An 18,163-nucleotide genomic window follows, 5' to 3' on the forward strand; every position below is an offset into this window, starting at 1 on the left:
AGATTATTGCCATGATTTTCATCCTTCTAATTATTTTTCAAGAAGTTAATTCAGTTTTTACATACCAACATTTAGAAAATAACTTTGGCTTGCTACTTAAATGTTACATTATTCTTGTGGCTTCCTTGGAAATCCAGATTTTCATGTACTGATAGAAATACTTCCTGTATCAGATACATAAACATACCATAGCAGCTTTCAGCACAATTTCTCCCATTAAAGAAGCAATTCCATTTTTTAAAAAGTATCATACAAAAGAAGTTTGTTATTTTATTTAAAAAGGATACTTCCTAGTTTTAACATTAATCCTGATTTTGTCTCAGTAAGAAGAAAATGTGTTCTTATGATAAAGTAAACAAAACTCAAATTATAAGAAAAAGAAATATTGATTGCCAAAGATTCTAGTGCTTGAGAGTGAATACAAGTTAGTAAATATACACTTAAATCTCGACAGAGCCATAGATGAAGAATATTTTATTTATGAATAAGAATAATTCCTGACACAATTGGCTAGGCACCAAAACTCAGAGTGAAAATACGGACACTCCCAAGTGAAAATATACTGTACTTCTATTATCATTTAGATTGAGGCAAAATAGGGTTTCCTAAGAAATAAATATTCTTAACAAGCAAATAAAGAATTCAGCCATTGGGGTTTTCTTATTTTACAACTGCTTTAGCTTTTATAACAAAGTTTTTAGCACTCTGAAAGCTTTTTATGGCTCTAAATATGCTACAATTACATGAACAACACTATTTAATTAGCACGCATTCAGTGCATGGCTCTATAACGGGAATTTTCATTAATTAAAATCAATGGAAATACAAAAGCAGTAGCTGTAAACAATTTGAGGAATCAAGAATCTAATTTGCCTATTGCACAACAAGGAAAAACACCTTGCAGTTATGTGAATAATTTTGGCTTGCATAGCAGCTGCATGTCTAACTGATAGTTTCAGGCTTCATTCCACACATATTTACTGGGTATTTACTATGGGCTGGCACTGTTATATGTGATTGGGAATCATTAGTGAAGAAAACAAAAAGATCCCCGTACTTGTGAAGCTTGCATTCTAGCAGAGGAGACAGATAATGTACAATAGACATAGCACATAAGTAAATTATATATTAGAAGATGATAAGTGCTATGAAAAAAAAAGTGGCATCAGGTAGGGGAGTGAGGAATGCCATGGTGGTTGGGGCAGGGATGGGCTGCAGTGTTTAGTAGCCTGGTCAGAATGGGCCTCACTAAGAAGGTATCATTTGAACAAAGACTTTAAAGAGGTGACAGTGTGAGCTACCTGGGTATGTGGGGAAAGAGCATTCCAGACACAGACAACAGCCAGGGCAAAAGCCTTAAGGCTAGAGGTTTCTGGAATGTTAAAAGCTGAAGCAGAGTAAGCAAAAGGGAGAATATTAGAAAAACAAAACAAAACTATAAGGTAAAGTCCCCTTTGTTTACAGGGGGGAAGTGGATCATGGAAGCAGGCCTTTTTGGCAGGGCTGGCTAAACTATTATGGAGCCCAGTGCACAATGAAAATGCAGCGCCCCTTGTTGAAAAAGTAGAGGAAAAGTGCTGTTAAAGGTACCAAAATATAAAACTTTTTCCCTTAAAAACATTTTAGTATTTGTAATACAGGGATAACTTATAATTAGAGGAATAATAATAAATGAGTAAGGGATAAATTTCCAAATTGCAAAAATATAATATGTTGATGCTATAATTTTATACAATATAAAACAATAATACTTTATTAATATATCTTGACTGATGACACAAATTTCCTTGCTTACTTTTCTACATATTCATTTATTTGATCATTGAAGTTTATATTTTTAGCAACTTCATTTTCAATGGATATAATTGAAAGCAAAGTCAATTATTTTTGATACATGCAAGCTCACAAATCATTTTTTCTGATTTTCACTTTTATTTTTTAGCTTTTTAATTTTTGCGGGTCCATAGTAGGTGTAAATATTTAAGGCGATACATATGGCTATACAGCTATGCAATGCATAATGATCATATCATGAAGAATGGGCATACATCCCCTCAAGCATTTATCCTTTGTATTACAGATAATCCAATTACACTCATTTAATTATTTTAAAATGTATACTTAAGGTATTATTGACTATAGTCACCCTGTTGTGCTATTAAATAGTAGGTCTTATTCATTCTTTCTATAGTTTTTGCTAACTTTTAATTTGAAGAAAGATCTTTTGGTTGATCTCAGTTATCACTAGAGCTAAGAGTATTTTATAAACTGTGACAACATTAAGGTAAATTTCTGTAAATTACTTCAAAATGTAAGTTTTAGTACGTTCAAGCTGATGATTCTTGCAAACTAATTTTTCTAAAAAGATTTAACCCTACATGCAAATCAGTTTCATGGAAGTTTGAATTTTGTTTTAAATGTAAATATATACAATGCATTTTAATGTTTCCTATGATATTTCCTGTCACTTCTGGAGGTTGAACAAGAAACTGAAAGAAGCTTCATGGTAAGTTCATAATTCAAAACACCTGCTTATGCATTCCCTCACTGTATCTACTATTACAAGAAACAAATTAACTTCAAAATTGTCTTCCTTATTAATAATTGGTTCATCTGAAGTTTTACATGAAAATGGTATCCATAATTCTAATTTTTTTTTTTTTTGAGATGGAGTCTTGTTCTGTCACCCAGGCTGGAGTGCAGTGGCATGATCTCGGCTCACTGCAACCTCTGCCTCCCAGTTCAAGCCATTCTCATGCCTCAACCTCCAGAGTAGCTGGGACTACAGGCGCATGTCACCATGCCTGGCTAACTTTTGTATTTTTTAGTAGAGACAGGGCCAAGCTTGTCTTGAACTCCTGACCTCAGGTGATCCGCCCACCTCGGCCTCCCAAAGTGCTGGGATTAGAGGTGTGAGCCACCACACCAGCCTTTAAATTTAATTTTTATTTCTAAGCCTGTAGATATTTGCCTTACAAAGTTGCAGCAGTTTTCAAAACTGATAATTCTAAATTCTGAAGAATTCTAACAACTTCTTGATATGTTTTATTGCGATGTTAACATGCACACTTTAATTCTGTAATAATTACTGATCAAGTTTGCTGCCTGAGCTCCAAAAGTTCCTGTTCAGACACTCAGGACAAAGAGATTGGCTCTGGTACCTATGGGATAGCCACCTCCTAGGCAAGCCCTGGTCCAGCCCCCACGGGAAGCCCTGCTCTGTCATGGCCACACTGCCACTTCTGCTCATGCTGCCATAGCCGCTACCACCAATCTGGGTCCAGGTTCCAGGATACCCTCCTGCTGAGGTCCCCATGGTATCCTGGACTGCTCTGAGGTGTATACAGCGGGACAAATGCTATTGCGTGGATGCTGCTCTGTGCCTGAGCCTGCCTGCGTACAAACTGCTGCTGGAGCATAACCACTTGTGTGTGCTGCTGCTCCACAGATCTCCCCTGTTCAGGTTTATGCTTTGTTGTCTCACAGGACTTCACTTACAAAACATACGTTCAAAGATAAAATTGTGAAGAATTTCAAGACAGCAACCGCTGAGCATTAAAACAAATGGACTGCACGAGGCCCAGACCTAGGAAGCCAGAGTTCCTTCTAGGCCATCACAAGGAGCTGGCTTTTTCTCTGAGTGAAATATGGAGCCACTGAAGGGTTCTGAGCAGAGAAGTAACATCATATCCTTCACCTGCAGTCACTAGTGAAGAATATTGGTTTTGCATTTCACACTAGAGACTAGGCTCAATAAACTCCTCTGATTCAAGTATTAAACTTCATTTACACAACTGTTATTTTGCTTTTGGACATTCAATATGAACTGAAAAGGAATTTCTCAATCTTTACTCAGGTCAACAAATTTGGTATACACAAAATAGATCAAGTCTACTTATAAAATGTGGCCCTGATTTCATTAGATGCTTCTGATATAACGAACAAAAACCAACAAGAAGGAAGGTAATTGTAAGAATATGAGGGCATGTGGAAACGGGAATTTCCTTCAGGCCTCCAGATCTCTTAGGACCCTTCTCCTTGTTTACCTTTGTCTAGCATAGCCTCTGCTGATTCATAACTGTCATCTCCTTGTCCATAGTGATCCTTCCAGACTCTCATTCTCTCTACCTGAATGCCTTTCAGCTTCTGTTCCTGGTAATAGCCCGATTTGTCCAGATTTTCCCAGTTCACACCGCCAAGAGTGAGAGTCTGATGGCCCCAGCTCATTTCTATTTGGGCAATGCTTCTAGCCCCCAGATTGACCTCCTATACCATAAGCAGGCAGCCTTTGCTTTGCTGCCCTTGACTCAGATTCCTTCAGCCATGGCTTCAGACGACAGTGTCACAGGATCACAACATAGTTCCACTGGAAACTGGGTGGAACATTTTTCCTTATCAGAAGCTGTGAGGACTGTAAGTATGGCAATGACATAATTGGATGCTTGCCCAATATGTCTCTCACACAACTTAATATCTTTCATTTCAGTGTATTGCTGTGCCTGAAATTGGACTAATTTTGGTAAACAAAAATATTTTTCTCCAGGCTGGTCTTGAACTCCTGGGCTCAAACGATCCTCCCACCTCGGCATCCCAAAGTGGTGGAATTGTAGGCATGAGCCACCAAGGCAGTCAGGATCTTTCTGTTAATAACACAAATTCCTTTAAGAAAGTTAGACTTACTTGCACTGCTTGATATACAGCTGACACTCAGTAAATATTAGCAGAATGAATGTCAAATGAAGTTTCATACATCTAATTTAATTATTTTCCTCTGAGAACAGCTACACTGAATGAAGAAATTTTATGAACAAAAGGAAGAAATGTTATTTAGTGCATGCAAAAATTTGACAGAGCATGGGATTTGGATGAAGTAGGTAAAGTACTTGGGCATCTGGAGCACAGGAGAAAAAACTCAGGAGGTGAGCAGTAAAAGGGAAAGTTGCCTTTCATTTCCGAACTCCACCCCACTCCCATTTCCACTCCGCGGCCACCAAGACAAAATCCACCTCCCCCCCAACTCCTGGTCACCAAGACAAAACAATCATCTCAATTTTGCCTATTTGTCATGGCCACAAAGAAAGATTTAACACTGTTGACTGCTACTGAAAGGTAAAATGGGATGAAGACTGAACAAAGCCCACCGATTCAGTGACATGAACATCATTAGTGAATTTAGCAAGGATGATTTCAATGAAATTGAATGAAACACATAAATGCTGGGTGTGATAAAGCAATTTAAAAAACAAAAGACTATGAAAGGAAGATCTATTCTAGTTTCAGCTCCACAACCTAATTACTGGGTAACCCCGCAGAAACCAATTAAATGCTCAGGGCCCTGTTTTTCATCTAAAATGGGAATAATAATACCTATCAACCCATAGGGTCATTATAAAAATTAGGTGAGATAATATATGTGAAACTGCTCTTACATTGGCAAAGCTTCATATAAAATAATATGTATTCTTAGTGTTATCAATTAATAAGTAAATTTGTTCCTATTATTTAGCAAGAATTACACTAAAAATTCTGACCAGAAACACATGGCCTAGTATAAAAGTAAGGCTCAAATTCACTGACAATGATAGAAACTCTGTTAAAAGTGCTCTGCTCCAAGTAAAGGAACTTTTAAATGAAGATATTTAGATCTGCAAGTGATAAAGCACAAGATAAATTTACTGCTGTATATTCTCCAACAATTCAAACAACATATTTTCAGTATGATTTTGCTTTTTCCAATTATAAAGTCAAATAACCATAGTAAAAATCTTGCCAGTTGTAATCAATCACTACACATTTGTGTAGGAAGGATTTTCCAGAACACCTTGCCTTCTATTTGTGTTCTTTATATATCTTTCTTTTGGAGGCTATCAAGGTGAGCAATAATAACTAGAATATCTTTGGATTATTTGTAAATGTATCCTCAAGTCCTGAATTAAAGATCTGATATAAAATTGCAAACTTTTTGGTGCCTCGGGAGAAACCAAATCTAAAAAGAGTTAAGGGGGAAAAAATCATACAGAAAAACATTCATACCTTGGTAAAATTCTGAACTGGGATGAAAATCCTTTTCTATAAAAATGTTGGTGGGGAGCCAAAAATGGATGATAGCTAATACTCACTGAGCATGCACTATGTACTTACTGAGCAATCACATATACTGGGGCATGTGATTTTCATGTACAGCTCATTGGATTGTCATGGCAAATGAGGTAGATATTACAGTATCACTTAAAGATAAAAAGCTGGTTCAGGCCAGGCGTGTTGGCTCACACCTGTAATCCCAGCACTTTGGGAGGCCAAAGCAGGTGGATCACCTGAGGTCAGGAGTTCGAGACTAGCTTGGCCAACATGGTAAAACCCCGTCTCTACTAAAAATACAAAATTAGCAGGGTGGGGTGGCACATGCCTGTAATCCCAGCTACTTGGGAGACTGAGGCAGGAGAACTGCTTGAACCTGGGTGGCAAAGGCTGCAGTGAGCCGATATCGTGCCACCGCACTCCAGCCTGGGTGACAGAGTGAAACTCCATCTTAAAAAAAAAAAAAAAAAACAAAGCTAGGACAGAGAAAGATGAAATAACTTGCCCAAGGACACACAGCTAATAAGTATTAAAGTTGGGATCTGAACTGTGCTTATATGGCTTCAAAGTCCCTGCTCTTAGTCAATATGTTATATAGTCTCTCCCAATTATATCTTTAGAAAAAAATGTTCAGCTTTCTGAAAATAATCTGTTAAGCACCTAACTTAGTCTAAATAGTTTCAGATTTCTCTTAACTTGTAACATTCCTGTGAATGTTAACTATAGTGCATTAAATCAAGAGTGGGTCCCTTCTGAGCATGGGGCCCTGTGTTATGACATAGGTCTCACGTATATGAAGCCAGTTCTGGCTTTAGGATAAGGTGCTTTAATTTATTTTAGAAATAAGTGGGAGGTAAATTATAAACAAACAAATACCAATTTCAGAATTGTAAAGTCGTTTAGAGCACATCTTGGATCTCTGAGAAAGATACTAACAACAAATACCACCGGTATCATCTGTCCCTATCTGCATCAGACCACAACCTAGCTGTAGGCCTAGGTGAGTGAATCTCAAACCTTAGTGTGCATCAGAATCACCTGGAGGGCTTGTTAAACTACAGGTAGTTCTGATTCAATAGGTCTGGGTGAGGCCTGAGAATGTGCATCTCTAATAAGTGCCCAGGTAACGTTGATGCTGCTGGGTTACGGACCACCCTGGCCTAGACAAAAGAGCAGGTGTCTATATAGCATGATTTTAGTCATTGAAAAGGTCTCTGTCCAAAAAGTACTTCAGGAAGGAAACAGAAATAAAACTCACTTTATAAGAAATAAAGCCCATCACTGTGCATTTAAGCAATAAAGGGAAGGCTAACAGGTGCTAAAGGATCATCCTCTATCTGCTAATTATCTTCCTCAACAAATACTCAGAGTATCTAATGGACACCTGATACTATTCTAGGAGCCGGGAACACAACAATGAACAAAGGTAAAGAGGAGTCCTTGCCTCCATGAAGTTTAATTCACACACAGGTGAGGCTCAAAGTGCCATGATGTGAACACCCCAGAAGCAGCCTTCAACCAATAATGGGCAGGAGTGGTCAAGTACCCCGGCTTCTTTGCCCCTTGGGTGGGACAACTCTGAGACATGTTCCTAACAGTTCCCCAGTGGTTACCAGTAGAAATAAGTCCCAGTTGCTTACAGTGGTAACCTGCTCTTTAAAGGACCCTACCTTCCTTTCCTTCGCTTTCTCACTTCCCTACTGCACTCCTGGTGCTTCCTGAACTCACCTCCCAAACAAATTACTTTCCCTGGAATCCTAGCCTCAGGATCTGCTTCTGGGGGCACCAGCTTAAGAGATGTCTTTTCATGCTGCAGAATCAGTGCATCTCCGATCCACTGGTTGGTCTCTTTTATTGTCTTAGGAAATCCCCAACTAACTTTTTAATCCAAGTAACGCTTTTTATTTTACCGCTGACCCAGTAATTTTCACCCCTCACATATACAATATTCTGTCAAGGAATCCTACTTCTTACAATCAAACAGCTTCACGCAACTCTTATGCTTTTTTTTTTCTGTAGGTATTTTATCAAAAAATATGAATAGCTTGTAGTTATTATTGCAAAAATGATAGTATCATGCAATTTCTTGATCAATTATTCTTAAGAAGAGAAACCCAGATTTAGGCTCACTTTTTACCTACAGTAATAAAATCTGTGTTTGAAATGTGCACCTTTAATACATTCTATATTTGTTACATCAACTGCTGTTGTTTTCTTCACATTCACCAGCTATAGGTAGAATGGCAATATTATCCCCTTCCTTGTTAAGTCCTTGATGGAACTTGTCAAGGTTATCATCTTGTATAATTACATGGCTTTAAGCTAATATGTTAGTGTTCCCGTTTTTAATCATAAGACCATGTTCTCAGTTGAAAATATAATTTTAAAATTGTTACACTTAAAAGTTTAAATTTAAGTATAATTGTAAAGTCACAAAAGCCAGAAATGTAATGTTATCAGGAAATTCAGCATAGCAGCAAGTAAAGCCAAGTGCAGGTACATGTTTATAAACAACGCATCTGGCAAAGTGCAATTGTGGCCAGAAGTTGAACGGATCTGGGGAACAGGCAATGAGTTTTTGTACAATTCAGTGGTGAACAATGTTTCCTGTAAACTTGGAAAAAAAACAAAATGTCACTGGTGTTTTTGTGAATTTCAGATGGAATTAGCTTTATTGAATCCCATGGGGGAGAAGTTCCAGTGCAATAACTGAGATTGCCTAATTTACAGAATAGAAGAATATCACAGAACAAATGTCACTAAAATTTTTATAACTCAGGATTTTCTTACTGCTTTATTTTGAAATAATGATAAATTTACAGGAAGTCGTAAAGAGAGTATAGAATAGTTCTCTGGACCCCATTTGCCCCAGTGGTTACATATTGCATAACTGTAGTACATTTTCAAAACCAGGAAATTGACATTGGAACAATGTATGTGTATAGTTCTATGCCATTTTCTCACGTGTGTAGAATTAAGCAATCACCACTGCCATCAAAATACAAAACTATTCCATCACTATAGAGATCTACTGGTGTTAACATTTTACCAGTTTGAATGAAGTGTAGAAACCTTACTTCCCTTACGGCCCCCTTCTCTTTAAAACACATAGGGGTGGAGTCACGGATTTTTCCATGGTATCTGGATGGTCTGGATGGAGTAAGGCAACTAGTATCTACAAGTTTTCTGTCTTGCTAGGCTGCCAGTCCCCTGGCCCTCTTGCTAGAGACAGTAGACTCTTCTTGAGGATTTTGTCTGAGCCCATTGGTGTTTCTGGGTGTCTGGTTTCTCCAGCATCCAATCTGGGCAGGGTGGTTAAGTGTCCCCACTCTGTGCAGATATATGAGGGGAAAAATCCAAGGGGATTCACCATTCTGTCACTTCTCAGGTCCTGAGGTCTCTAGCTAGGCTATCTTCTCTTCAGCTTTCAGAGTCATGTTTCTTTGTATACGACGTCCAGAGTCTTTAGCTGTACTTAGTAAGGGGAATAGAGAGAAGTGTGTCTACTCTATCTTGGTCTGGAACCAGAGGTCACTAAGCATGTTTTTTAAGTGGCAAAGAAATTAAAGATTTCTAATTTTTTCATCCCTTACATTGAATAGGGCACTGACGCTTGTAAAGTACATTGTTTCTTTTCATCCTTAAAACAACCTTGTAAACTTAGTGTTATTAGCATCCCCTTTCTCAGAAGGGATAACTGATTCAGAAGTGATATGTCTGATTCAGAGTCACATAGGGAGTTAGTCACAGGGCTAGGGCCAGAATTGGATTATTTGACTTGATGCCAAATATTTTGAGCCACAAAAGGTAAAACCATGAGTACACAGAAGTGAATAAGATTTTTTTTAATCCTCTTTTGTGAGCCTTTTTCTCCCTATTCTGGCCTCCTTGTCTTGAAAGAGCAGGATCTCTTCTCTGGTTAGATTAGCAGAACTGGGTGTGCTAGGCAACCCACAGCATTATCAGCAAAGCCTGTTTCCTAAAGAGCAACAGGTAAAAGTCCTGCTGGGCAATGACCTTGGTACAACTGAGAGTGTGGTACTGCCCCCTGCCATGAGAAAATACCCTGCATCAAGCCTTGGCCTCCCACCCAGCAAGAGCACATGTGCAAAAGTAGTCAAGCACATCCTTCTCCAAATCTGAGAGGGTAGCCATCTCTTTATAGTAAGAAGAGAGTGAAGGAAAAGAGAAATCTTCTTACTATATATTGACAGGCTGCTCCTGATAATGTTCATCACTGGTGAAATCAAAGGTTAACAAGTGGTGGCTCACAATGACTAACAGCTTTCCGAAAGCCAACCTCATTGGCCTTATTGTAGTGTAGGTGCCTTAGCTGTTCAGCACCAGCTACTGGGACTGTGTCATAGCATAGCCAGTCCTCCTGCCAGTGCACATTCTATTCATTTTGGTCAAACCATCATGTTCTTACAAAACACTGAATTTCCAAATTTTTGCAAAATTACTCACTGCACATAAAGTAAATTTCCTACACTCCAAGCTTTTAGGTAAAACATAGATTGGCTCTACTAGAAAACTGGAATTCTGCAAACTTACAGATGTGTGGTAAGACCTCATAAATGTCTAGACTTCATAGTTTTCCTCCCTAAGTCTTTGAATGAAATGGGCACTCAAGGATAATGTACTATTTTTGCTTGAAGCTTCAGGTATTCTCTGATAGCCTACCACATATTCCAGAGATTGATGCACTTCAGTTTGAGAAGCATAACACCAGATTAAAAACAAAACAAAACAAAACAAGACACTCTTTTGTATACTGCAATACCATAGACATTTGTAGACTTCTTAAATCTTACCTTTTTTAAAAAAATTCATCCAGAAATTAATGAGCAAAATTCAGATGACAAAAGGCAGTTTTGACATGTTACTAATCAACCCAAATAGATTTCAAAGACACCTGAGATTAGAAGAGGCATCATGATGAAGCACTTCCTAGTGGAAATGTACTAAATAATAAATAACCACAAAGATTATTTTACTTTATTTCCAATAATACAAAGTTCAAGCTTTACTATTTCTCCCCACACATGCAGTCCTATACAGCTTTGGTCCCTGCCCTTTTTGGCACCAGGGACTGGTTTCGTGGAAGACAATTTTTCCACCAAATAATTGTGTGTTGTCGGAGGGATGGTTTTGGGATGAAACTGTTCCACCTCAGATCATCAGGCATTAGTTAGATTCTCATAAGGAGTGTGTAACCTAGATTGCTCGCATGCACAGTTCACAATAGGGTTTGTGCTCCTATGAGAATCTAATGCCGCAGCTGATCTGACAGGAGGTGGAGCTCAGGCAGTAATGCTCCCTCCACCAGCACTCACCTCCTACTGTGTGGCCCAGTTCCTAACAGGCCACAGACTGGTACCGGTGCGTGGCCTGGGGCTTTGGGGACCCCTGCTATACAGTCATGCACATAATATCACTGGTTTGGACGAAGTAGAAGAGATGTCTAAATTGGTGAGATTCCTGAATTACAGAATTTTGGACAGAAATGTGATTAGTTTTATTTAGGCTTAATTGCATACTGTAACCAGAATTAAGCTACAATGTGTTAACCCAGTAGAATAACTTTAAAGGGCTAGTTTAAAGTGGTCAGATTTTATGTTGGGAATGTGTTCTTGAAGGCTAATCTTCACTAGGAATAGCAGAGATTTCTGTTTAATATCTAAAGTGGTATAGTGTCTATTCAAAGGCCTGCCAAATTATGTAAATCTTAAAAATTTGATTTTCAATGTATGGGGATATATTATTTTAAATATTGTGCATAAATAACACTTTATTTTATTAGTATTTTATGTTTTACCATTTCAAAGTCATACAATTTAAATTTGCATAAAATATAAACATTCTGTATACGGCATATTTAAAGTCAATGAAAAAAGTGATTCCCTCCCCAGGCTCTTAAATAAGTCAATTTGCTTAACAACCCTCTCCTACAGAGATGAATGAGAAGAAAATGTGAATCCGCCCCCATCTGTCTATTCACTGTTGCAGTACATGTTTCTGCAGAGGAGAAGCTTGGATTAGGGACAGTAAGATACTCCTAGCACCCTGGAGGAAAGAGGGCCTCATGCCTAGCAAATAAACACACCATGCCCTCAGCACATGCCATCCCTTCCCCATAGACACAAGGGTAGGCCACAGTGAACAGGACATGCTCAGACAGACAACAGCATTCTCAAATGACAGGGATAAGCCCACCACTAAGAATTACCAATATCTGAGGGAAATCTGCACCAGGAAAGCAAGGCACCAAACTCATCAGAAGAACATGTACATAAAGAAAAAGAAGACAGAAAAAAAAAACCCAATGTTTCAAAAGAAGATCATTATCTTCAGAGGGAAAGGGAGGATACCATATTCACAAGCAAGAATAGACTTTTTCATTTCCTAGAAATGAAAAATAAAATAGTAAAAATTAAAAAATTTAGAGGGATAAAGAAGAATTCACATGACTGAAAAGCAAATTACCATGCTAGAAGTCTGTGCTGACAAATTCTTGCAGAACTCAGAACCACAGGGCAAAGAGAGGAGAACTATGAATGGGAAGTTGTAATATTTGAAGGATAGGACTGCAAGGTCCAGAAAGAAAGAATAGATATGTTAGAGGTAAGAAAATTATTTGAGAGGCCGAGGAGGGAGGATCGCCTGAGCCCAGGAGTCTAAGACCAGTCTGAGACCCCATCTCTATAACAAATTTTAAAAAGTAGCCTAGTGTGGTAGCATGCATGTGTAATTTCAACTACTTGGGAGGCCTTGAGGCAGGAGGATCATTTAAGTCCAGCAGGTCAAGGCTGCTATGAGCTGTGATCATGCCACTGCACTCCAGCCTAGGCAGCAGAGTGAGACTATGTTTCAAAAACTAAAAATTAAAAAATTAAATAATAAATAAATAAAAATGAGATCACTTTTTTAAAAAAAGAAAGATTTGTTTTTAATTACCAAATAAATGGTCCCTGTGATGACCCTTGAACCTGAGTTTTCAGATTGAAATAGCTGAGTGAGAGAAAAGAATACATGAAAAAAATATCCATACCTAGACTCATTAATATCAAATTTCATAAAAACAAAAAAAGAAAAAAATCCTAAAAACACCTGGAAAGTAAAAAAAAAAAAAAAAAAAAAGTATGTCTAAAAAGAAATAAGAATCAGATTGGCATGGACATCTTTTCAACAACCCTGTATGCAAAGAGACAATGAAGCAGTATCTTCACAGTTTTGAGAGGAAAGAACTGTTAACACAGTGCTACACCCAGTCAAATGGCCGGGTATAGCAGCCTCAACCTGCTGGGCTTACGTGATCCTCCCACCTGCACCTCTTGAGTAGTTGGAACTATAGGCATGTACCACCACGCCCAGCTGATTTTTAAAATTATTTATAGAGACAAAAATCTCACTATGTTGCCCAGGCTGGTCTTGAACTCCTGGGCTCATTTAACTGTGAAGGGAAAGGAAAGACTTCAGAAAGTTCCTCAGTCCTGAATTTTTTCTAAGAGGTTATTAGAGGATGATTACTAGGAATCTAAGAATTAGACACAAATACAAGAAACAGTGATAGACAAAGAAATAGGTATAACTTTGAGATAATTAAAATAAATGTTAATAAAAATTAATAATAATAATTCAGACAGAAATATCAGTTGGTCTCCACAGTGGAAGTTGTAGAGGTATAGGAGAGGCAAAGTAAAAGTATCCTAACATTCTTGACTAGACTAAGACAGAGAGAGCAAGACAGAGACAGAGACAAAGTTTTTGATATTGAGAAAAATACAAATGTTTAAATATCTGAATTTAAACTAGAGCTGTTGAAGTACAATGTACAACTTGAGAAAGAAAATGGAAGCAGCAACAACAGTCAAACCAACAAAAAGCAAGAAAGCAAAAAAAAAATTAGGGAGTATAATAAAGAGGAGAAAGAAAACAATACAGGAGGAATAGCTCCAAATTATGGCGATCATAATAAACTGGTTAAAGTAACTAATTAAAGATCAAGAGCTGTGGGTTTAGCTAAAAAGGCAAAAGCAGCTAAATTTTATTTATGAGGCCCATTCTTAAAAACAAAATGTCATAAGGCAGTTGAACTAGGAGAAGGAGAAAGATAAGACAAACGCTGACAGAAAAAAAATAGCAAAACTAATTTCAGGAAAAAAAAAGAATACAAGGAGAAAAGTAATAAAAAGGATAAAGAGGAATATTTCTTATTGATAAAAGATAAAACCCACTAGGACCAACTTGAGCTGCTTGGATAAAAGTGCTCTTGCCTGTTGTTTTTGAAATCTTGTTATCATGGAGTTTGTCACATCAGTGAATAAAACGAAGTCCCTGCCTTCATGGAGCTTTGTTTTAGTGGAGGCAAATAGACACAAAAACTAATATAGAATTAAACTATATAATATGTCAGGGCCGGGCGCGGTGGTTCACACCTGTGATCCTAGCACTTTGGGAGGCTGAGGTGGGTGGACACGAGGTCAGGAGTTCAAGACCAGCCTGGCCAAGATGGTGAAACCCCGTCTCACAAGACAGAAAACCAAACACCGCATGTTCTCACTCACAGGTGGGAATTGAACAATGAAAACACTTAGACACAGGGTGGGGAATATCACACCCCAGAACCTGTCGTGGGGTGGGGGACAGGGGGAGGAATAGCATTAGGAGAAATACCTAATGTAAATGACGAGTTAATGGGCGCAGTAAACCAACATGGCATGTGTATACCTATGTAACAAACCTGCACGTTGTGCACCTGTACCCTAGAACTTAAAGTAAAATAATAATTAAAAAAAGTCAGATGGTGATATGTGCAAAAATAAATAAAGTCAAATAGGGAAGGGTAACAGAGGTGCAATTTTAAATAAGGTACTACAGGAAGGCCTTACTGAGAAAGCTGCTATGAGCAAAGATTTCAAGTTGCTGAGGGAGAAACCATGCAGATTTCTGAGGGAAGAGAATTCCAGGCAGAGGGAACAGCAAGAGGAAATGGTCACCGCATACAATTAAAACAGCATAAATTAACTGAGATGGAATGGAGAACCAGGAGAGTGTGACAAGTGAAGAAAGTATTTGGAGGAGGACGGAGTGATCGACTGTGTCAAAATGGCAGACATATCACATAGCATGAGGACTGGGAAATGATCATTATTAAATTTAGCAAATAGAAGTCATAGATGACTTTGACAAAAACAATTTCAGTGAGGCAGTGGAGGCGAAAGCATGATAAGAACAGGGTTTAGGAGAGGAACTGAAGTAGTGAACACAGTAGGCCATTTCAAATATATTTTCTATAAAGGAAAGCTGAAGAAAAGGGCAGTAGCTGGAGGAGAAAGTGGGGTCAAGATGAGAGAGTCTGTAGTGGAAGGAAAACCCAGGCATCCATGAAAAAGAAACTTAAGGTTCCCTTCCTGAATGATGCTAGGAAGTTGAAAAATAAAACACATGAAACTAGCTATCTGAAAAATGACACAACCCAAATGATTGCTAAAAAGAAGGGAATTTCAGAAATGTTTGACATCTAATCAAGGAGACTTGGATTTCATCTAAAGAGGTGTTATTGGATTGTGATTGTAACTCTAAAATAGTTTAAGCCTACTTGATTGTAAGTTACCTAATGAAGGAAGACTGTATTAAAAAGAGAAGGGCATGGTTTGCATAGGATTCATAAAACAGGAGTCTGAGAGACAAAATGTGGCACTGTGTTCCCAGCAATGTCCACTAAAAAAGGTGTACTGATGAGCAGACTTGAAAACTGGGCTCATTTAGCAGGTATAATTTTCATCATTTAACTGTAAAGACGAATGTATCTTGGGATTATCATTAGGTCGTTAGCATCATCCAAATGATTTCAGATCAGAAAGCAAGCTTATTAGCAGTAGTTTTCCATATGGATTCCCTATAAGAGGACTCTGTGCTTGAGTGTCTAGTCCCTAGGAGACTGCCAATACATATTAATAAATTGGCATTCTGATTTATTTGGTACTCTCATGTGAGTTTGGTTCTAGTAGTCAGCAGCCTAGAATTAGCTAGATACATTAAAGCAAAGGGCCAAGCTTTGAAATGACACTGAGGTAGAGCAGGGCCAGCATCATTAGGCAGCCTCCCAGGTGCCACCCATACCTTATCCGTTGTCCATCTAACCGTATGTTTGAAGTACTGTACTGAGGAAAGAACACTGAACTTAACAGTCAGAAAATCGTCTAGGACTCTGCCACCACTACCCATGCAACCCTGAGTAGTGTCACTTAACTTCTGTGATCCTCAGTTTATACATCTTTACAAATAGGAGTAACAATATCTAGTCTATTTTGCTGAGTTATTTTGTTTTGTTTTGTTTTGAGACTCAGAATCTAAATCTAAAACAAATGGTTATAGGAACAGAAGGTACTAATGCTATCATCATTACATGTCCTGCAGCCTAAGTATATAATGGATATACTTAAGCACACTACCACAGTTATCTGAGAATTGAAGACAAAATGAAAAACCACGAGCCCACTGAACAAAATATGAGAAATCCTACCTCCCAGCAACTGGTTTGGCAATGTTTTCAAAAATGGTCTCTTGGTTTGCATCCTGATCAAAAATTCTTTGAAATCTGCAATGTGAAAAATAGTAATTATTTAAAAGCTGCACCTCCAAACACTATCAGATTAATAAATCTTGTTTTTCTAAAAGCTTTATAAATTACCCCATATTTACATCACTGGGCTTACCTAACTTAGCACAATGTTTGCCCTGTAGTCTCAACCACACTGTGCTGTTGTACTCCTGTATACAAATGGTGGGTAAACAGTATTGCTTTGACAAGATCTGCACAATAAATCCCTCTGAAAAACTGCAGCAGCTTTGAACCAAATAACAAATTGTGCGCTTTTTAGCTCTCAAGAGGGACAGTGTCTACAATTGGCAAGAAAGTCAAAACTAGATAGCTGCATGAAATGGAAATCCAAGAACAGGATGTAAACAGCCAAGGAACTTCTGATGTCTGACCTGTGAGAAAAGACTGCAACTGTGAATTGTATGATTATTGAACTTAGTTTTAGTATTTTGAACTAAAGTTTATTTTTCCACTAATTTGGTGCTATATTCTAGCATCAACCATTTAATTCTCAGGATGGTTTTGTTTCATTTTGTTGACCATGAGTCAAAAGTCAAAAAGTAAATTAAGATAGACCTGTCCTGCAGAGAGAAGGTTTAATCAGATTGGCAATGGCTTAGGGGAAGGTAGTGGAGGTATGGTGTCAATTTCACTCTTCTTGCAATGCTGCTCTGACTTAGCATAGTACTGGATTGCAAGCACAGTGGAACACTCGGGGTAGAAGACACAGAACCTATTTTTTTTTTTTTTTTTTTTTGAGACAGTCTCGCTCTGTCACCCAGGCTGGAGTGCAGTGGCGCTATCTCGCCTCACTGCGACCTCTGCCTCCTGGGTTCAAGCGATTCTTCTGCCTCAGCCTCCCGAGTAGCTGGGATTACAGGTGCGCCACCACGCCTGGCTAATTTTCGTATTTTCAGTAGCGACAGAGTTTAGTAGAGACAGCTGACCTACCTCCATTTTAGAGAAGCAAACAACGAGGAGATAATCTAAGGCACTCTGGCTAGTATGTCATTTAGCAGGGAAGATTGTATTTTAGACAGTAATATTTACTGTTTAGTGTGCCCAGATTGCTTCTCAAAACTCTATAGATGTATCAGAGCTTCAGATATGAACACCAACATAACACAGAGGTCAACATAACACATAGCTGCTGAACTGCTTTTCAGAGCACTGTGTAGTATGAGGTCTGAGCACATATTCTCAGCTTTTGAGGAGAATGATGATAAGGCTGGTTCACTTCTTTTATCAGATGGGTGATGACTGGGTGAATCAATTAGCCATTTTCTACCCCATTTCTTTAAAAAAGAGTAATTATATCTACTATCATGTAAATAAAAGAGATGGCAGAAGTTTTAAAGAAGGCAGTGAATCACACACAGAATATCTTCTGAAAGGTACCTTGTGTAAAATTAATGATAGCATTTTCATTTCTAATTGATCTATTCATTCCACAAACACATACTGAGGGCCTACCATGAA

General features: G+C 38.1%; 1 protein-coding gene across 3 annotated transcripts in view; it reads right to left on the minus strand.

Moving 5' to 3' along the window:
- The window catches only part of KIF6 (kinesin family member 6), a 386,393-nt gene that overhangs the window by 359,058 nt on the left and 9,172 nt on the right, over nt 1-18,163 (minus strand). For all 3 annotated transcript variants that reach the window (XM_024248395.3, XM_054558770.2, XM_002816852.4), the window contains exon 3: nt 16,607-16,681. In XM_024248395.3, coding sequence (XP_024104163.3) covers nt 16,607-16,681 — 75 coding nt within the window. The remainder of the gene's footprint in view (nt 1-16,606; nt 16,682-18,163) is intronic.

The sequence above is a fragment of the Pongo abelii genome, chromosome 5 (assembly GCF_028885655.2).
Source record: "Pongo abelii isolate AG06213 chromosome 5, NHGRI_mPonAbe1-v2.0_pri, whole genome shotgun sequence".
NCBI lineage: Eukaryota > Metazoa > Chordata > Mammalia > Primates > Hominidae > Pongo > Pongo abelii.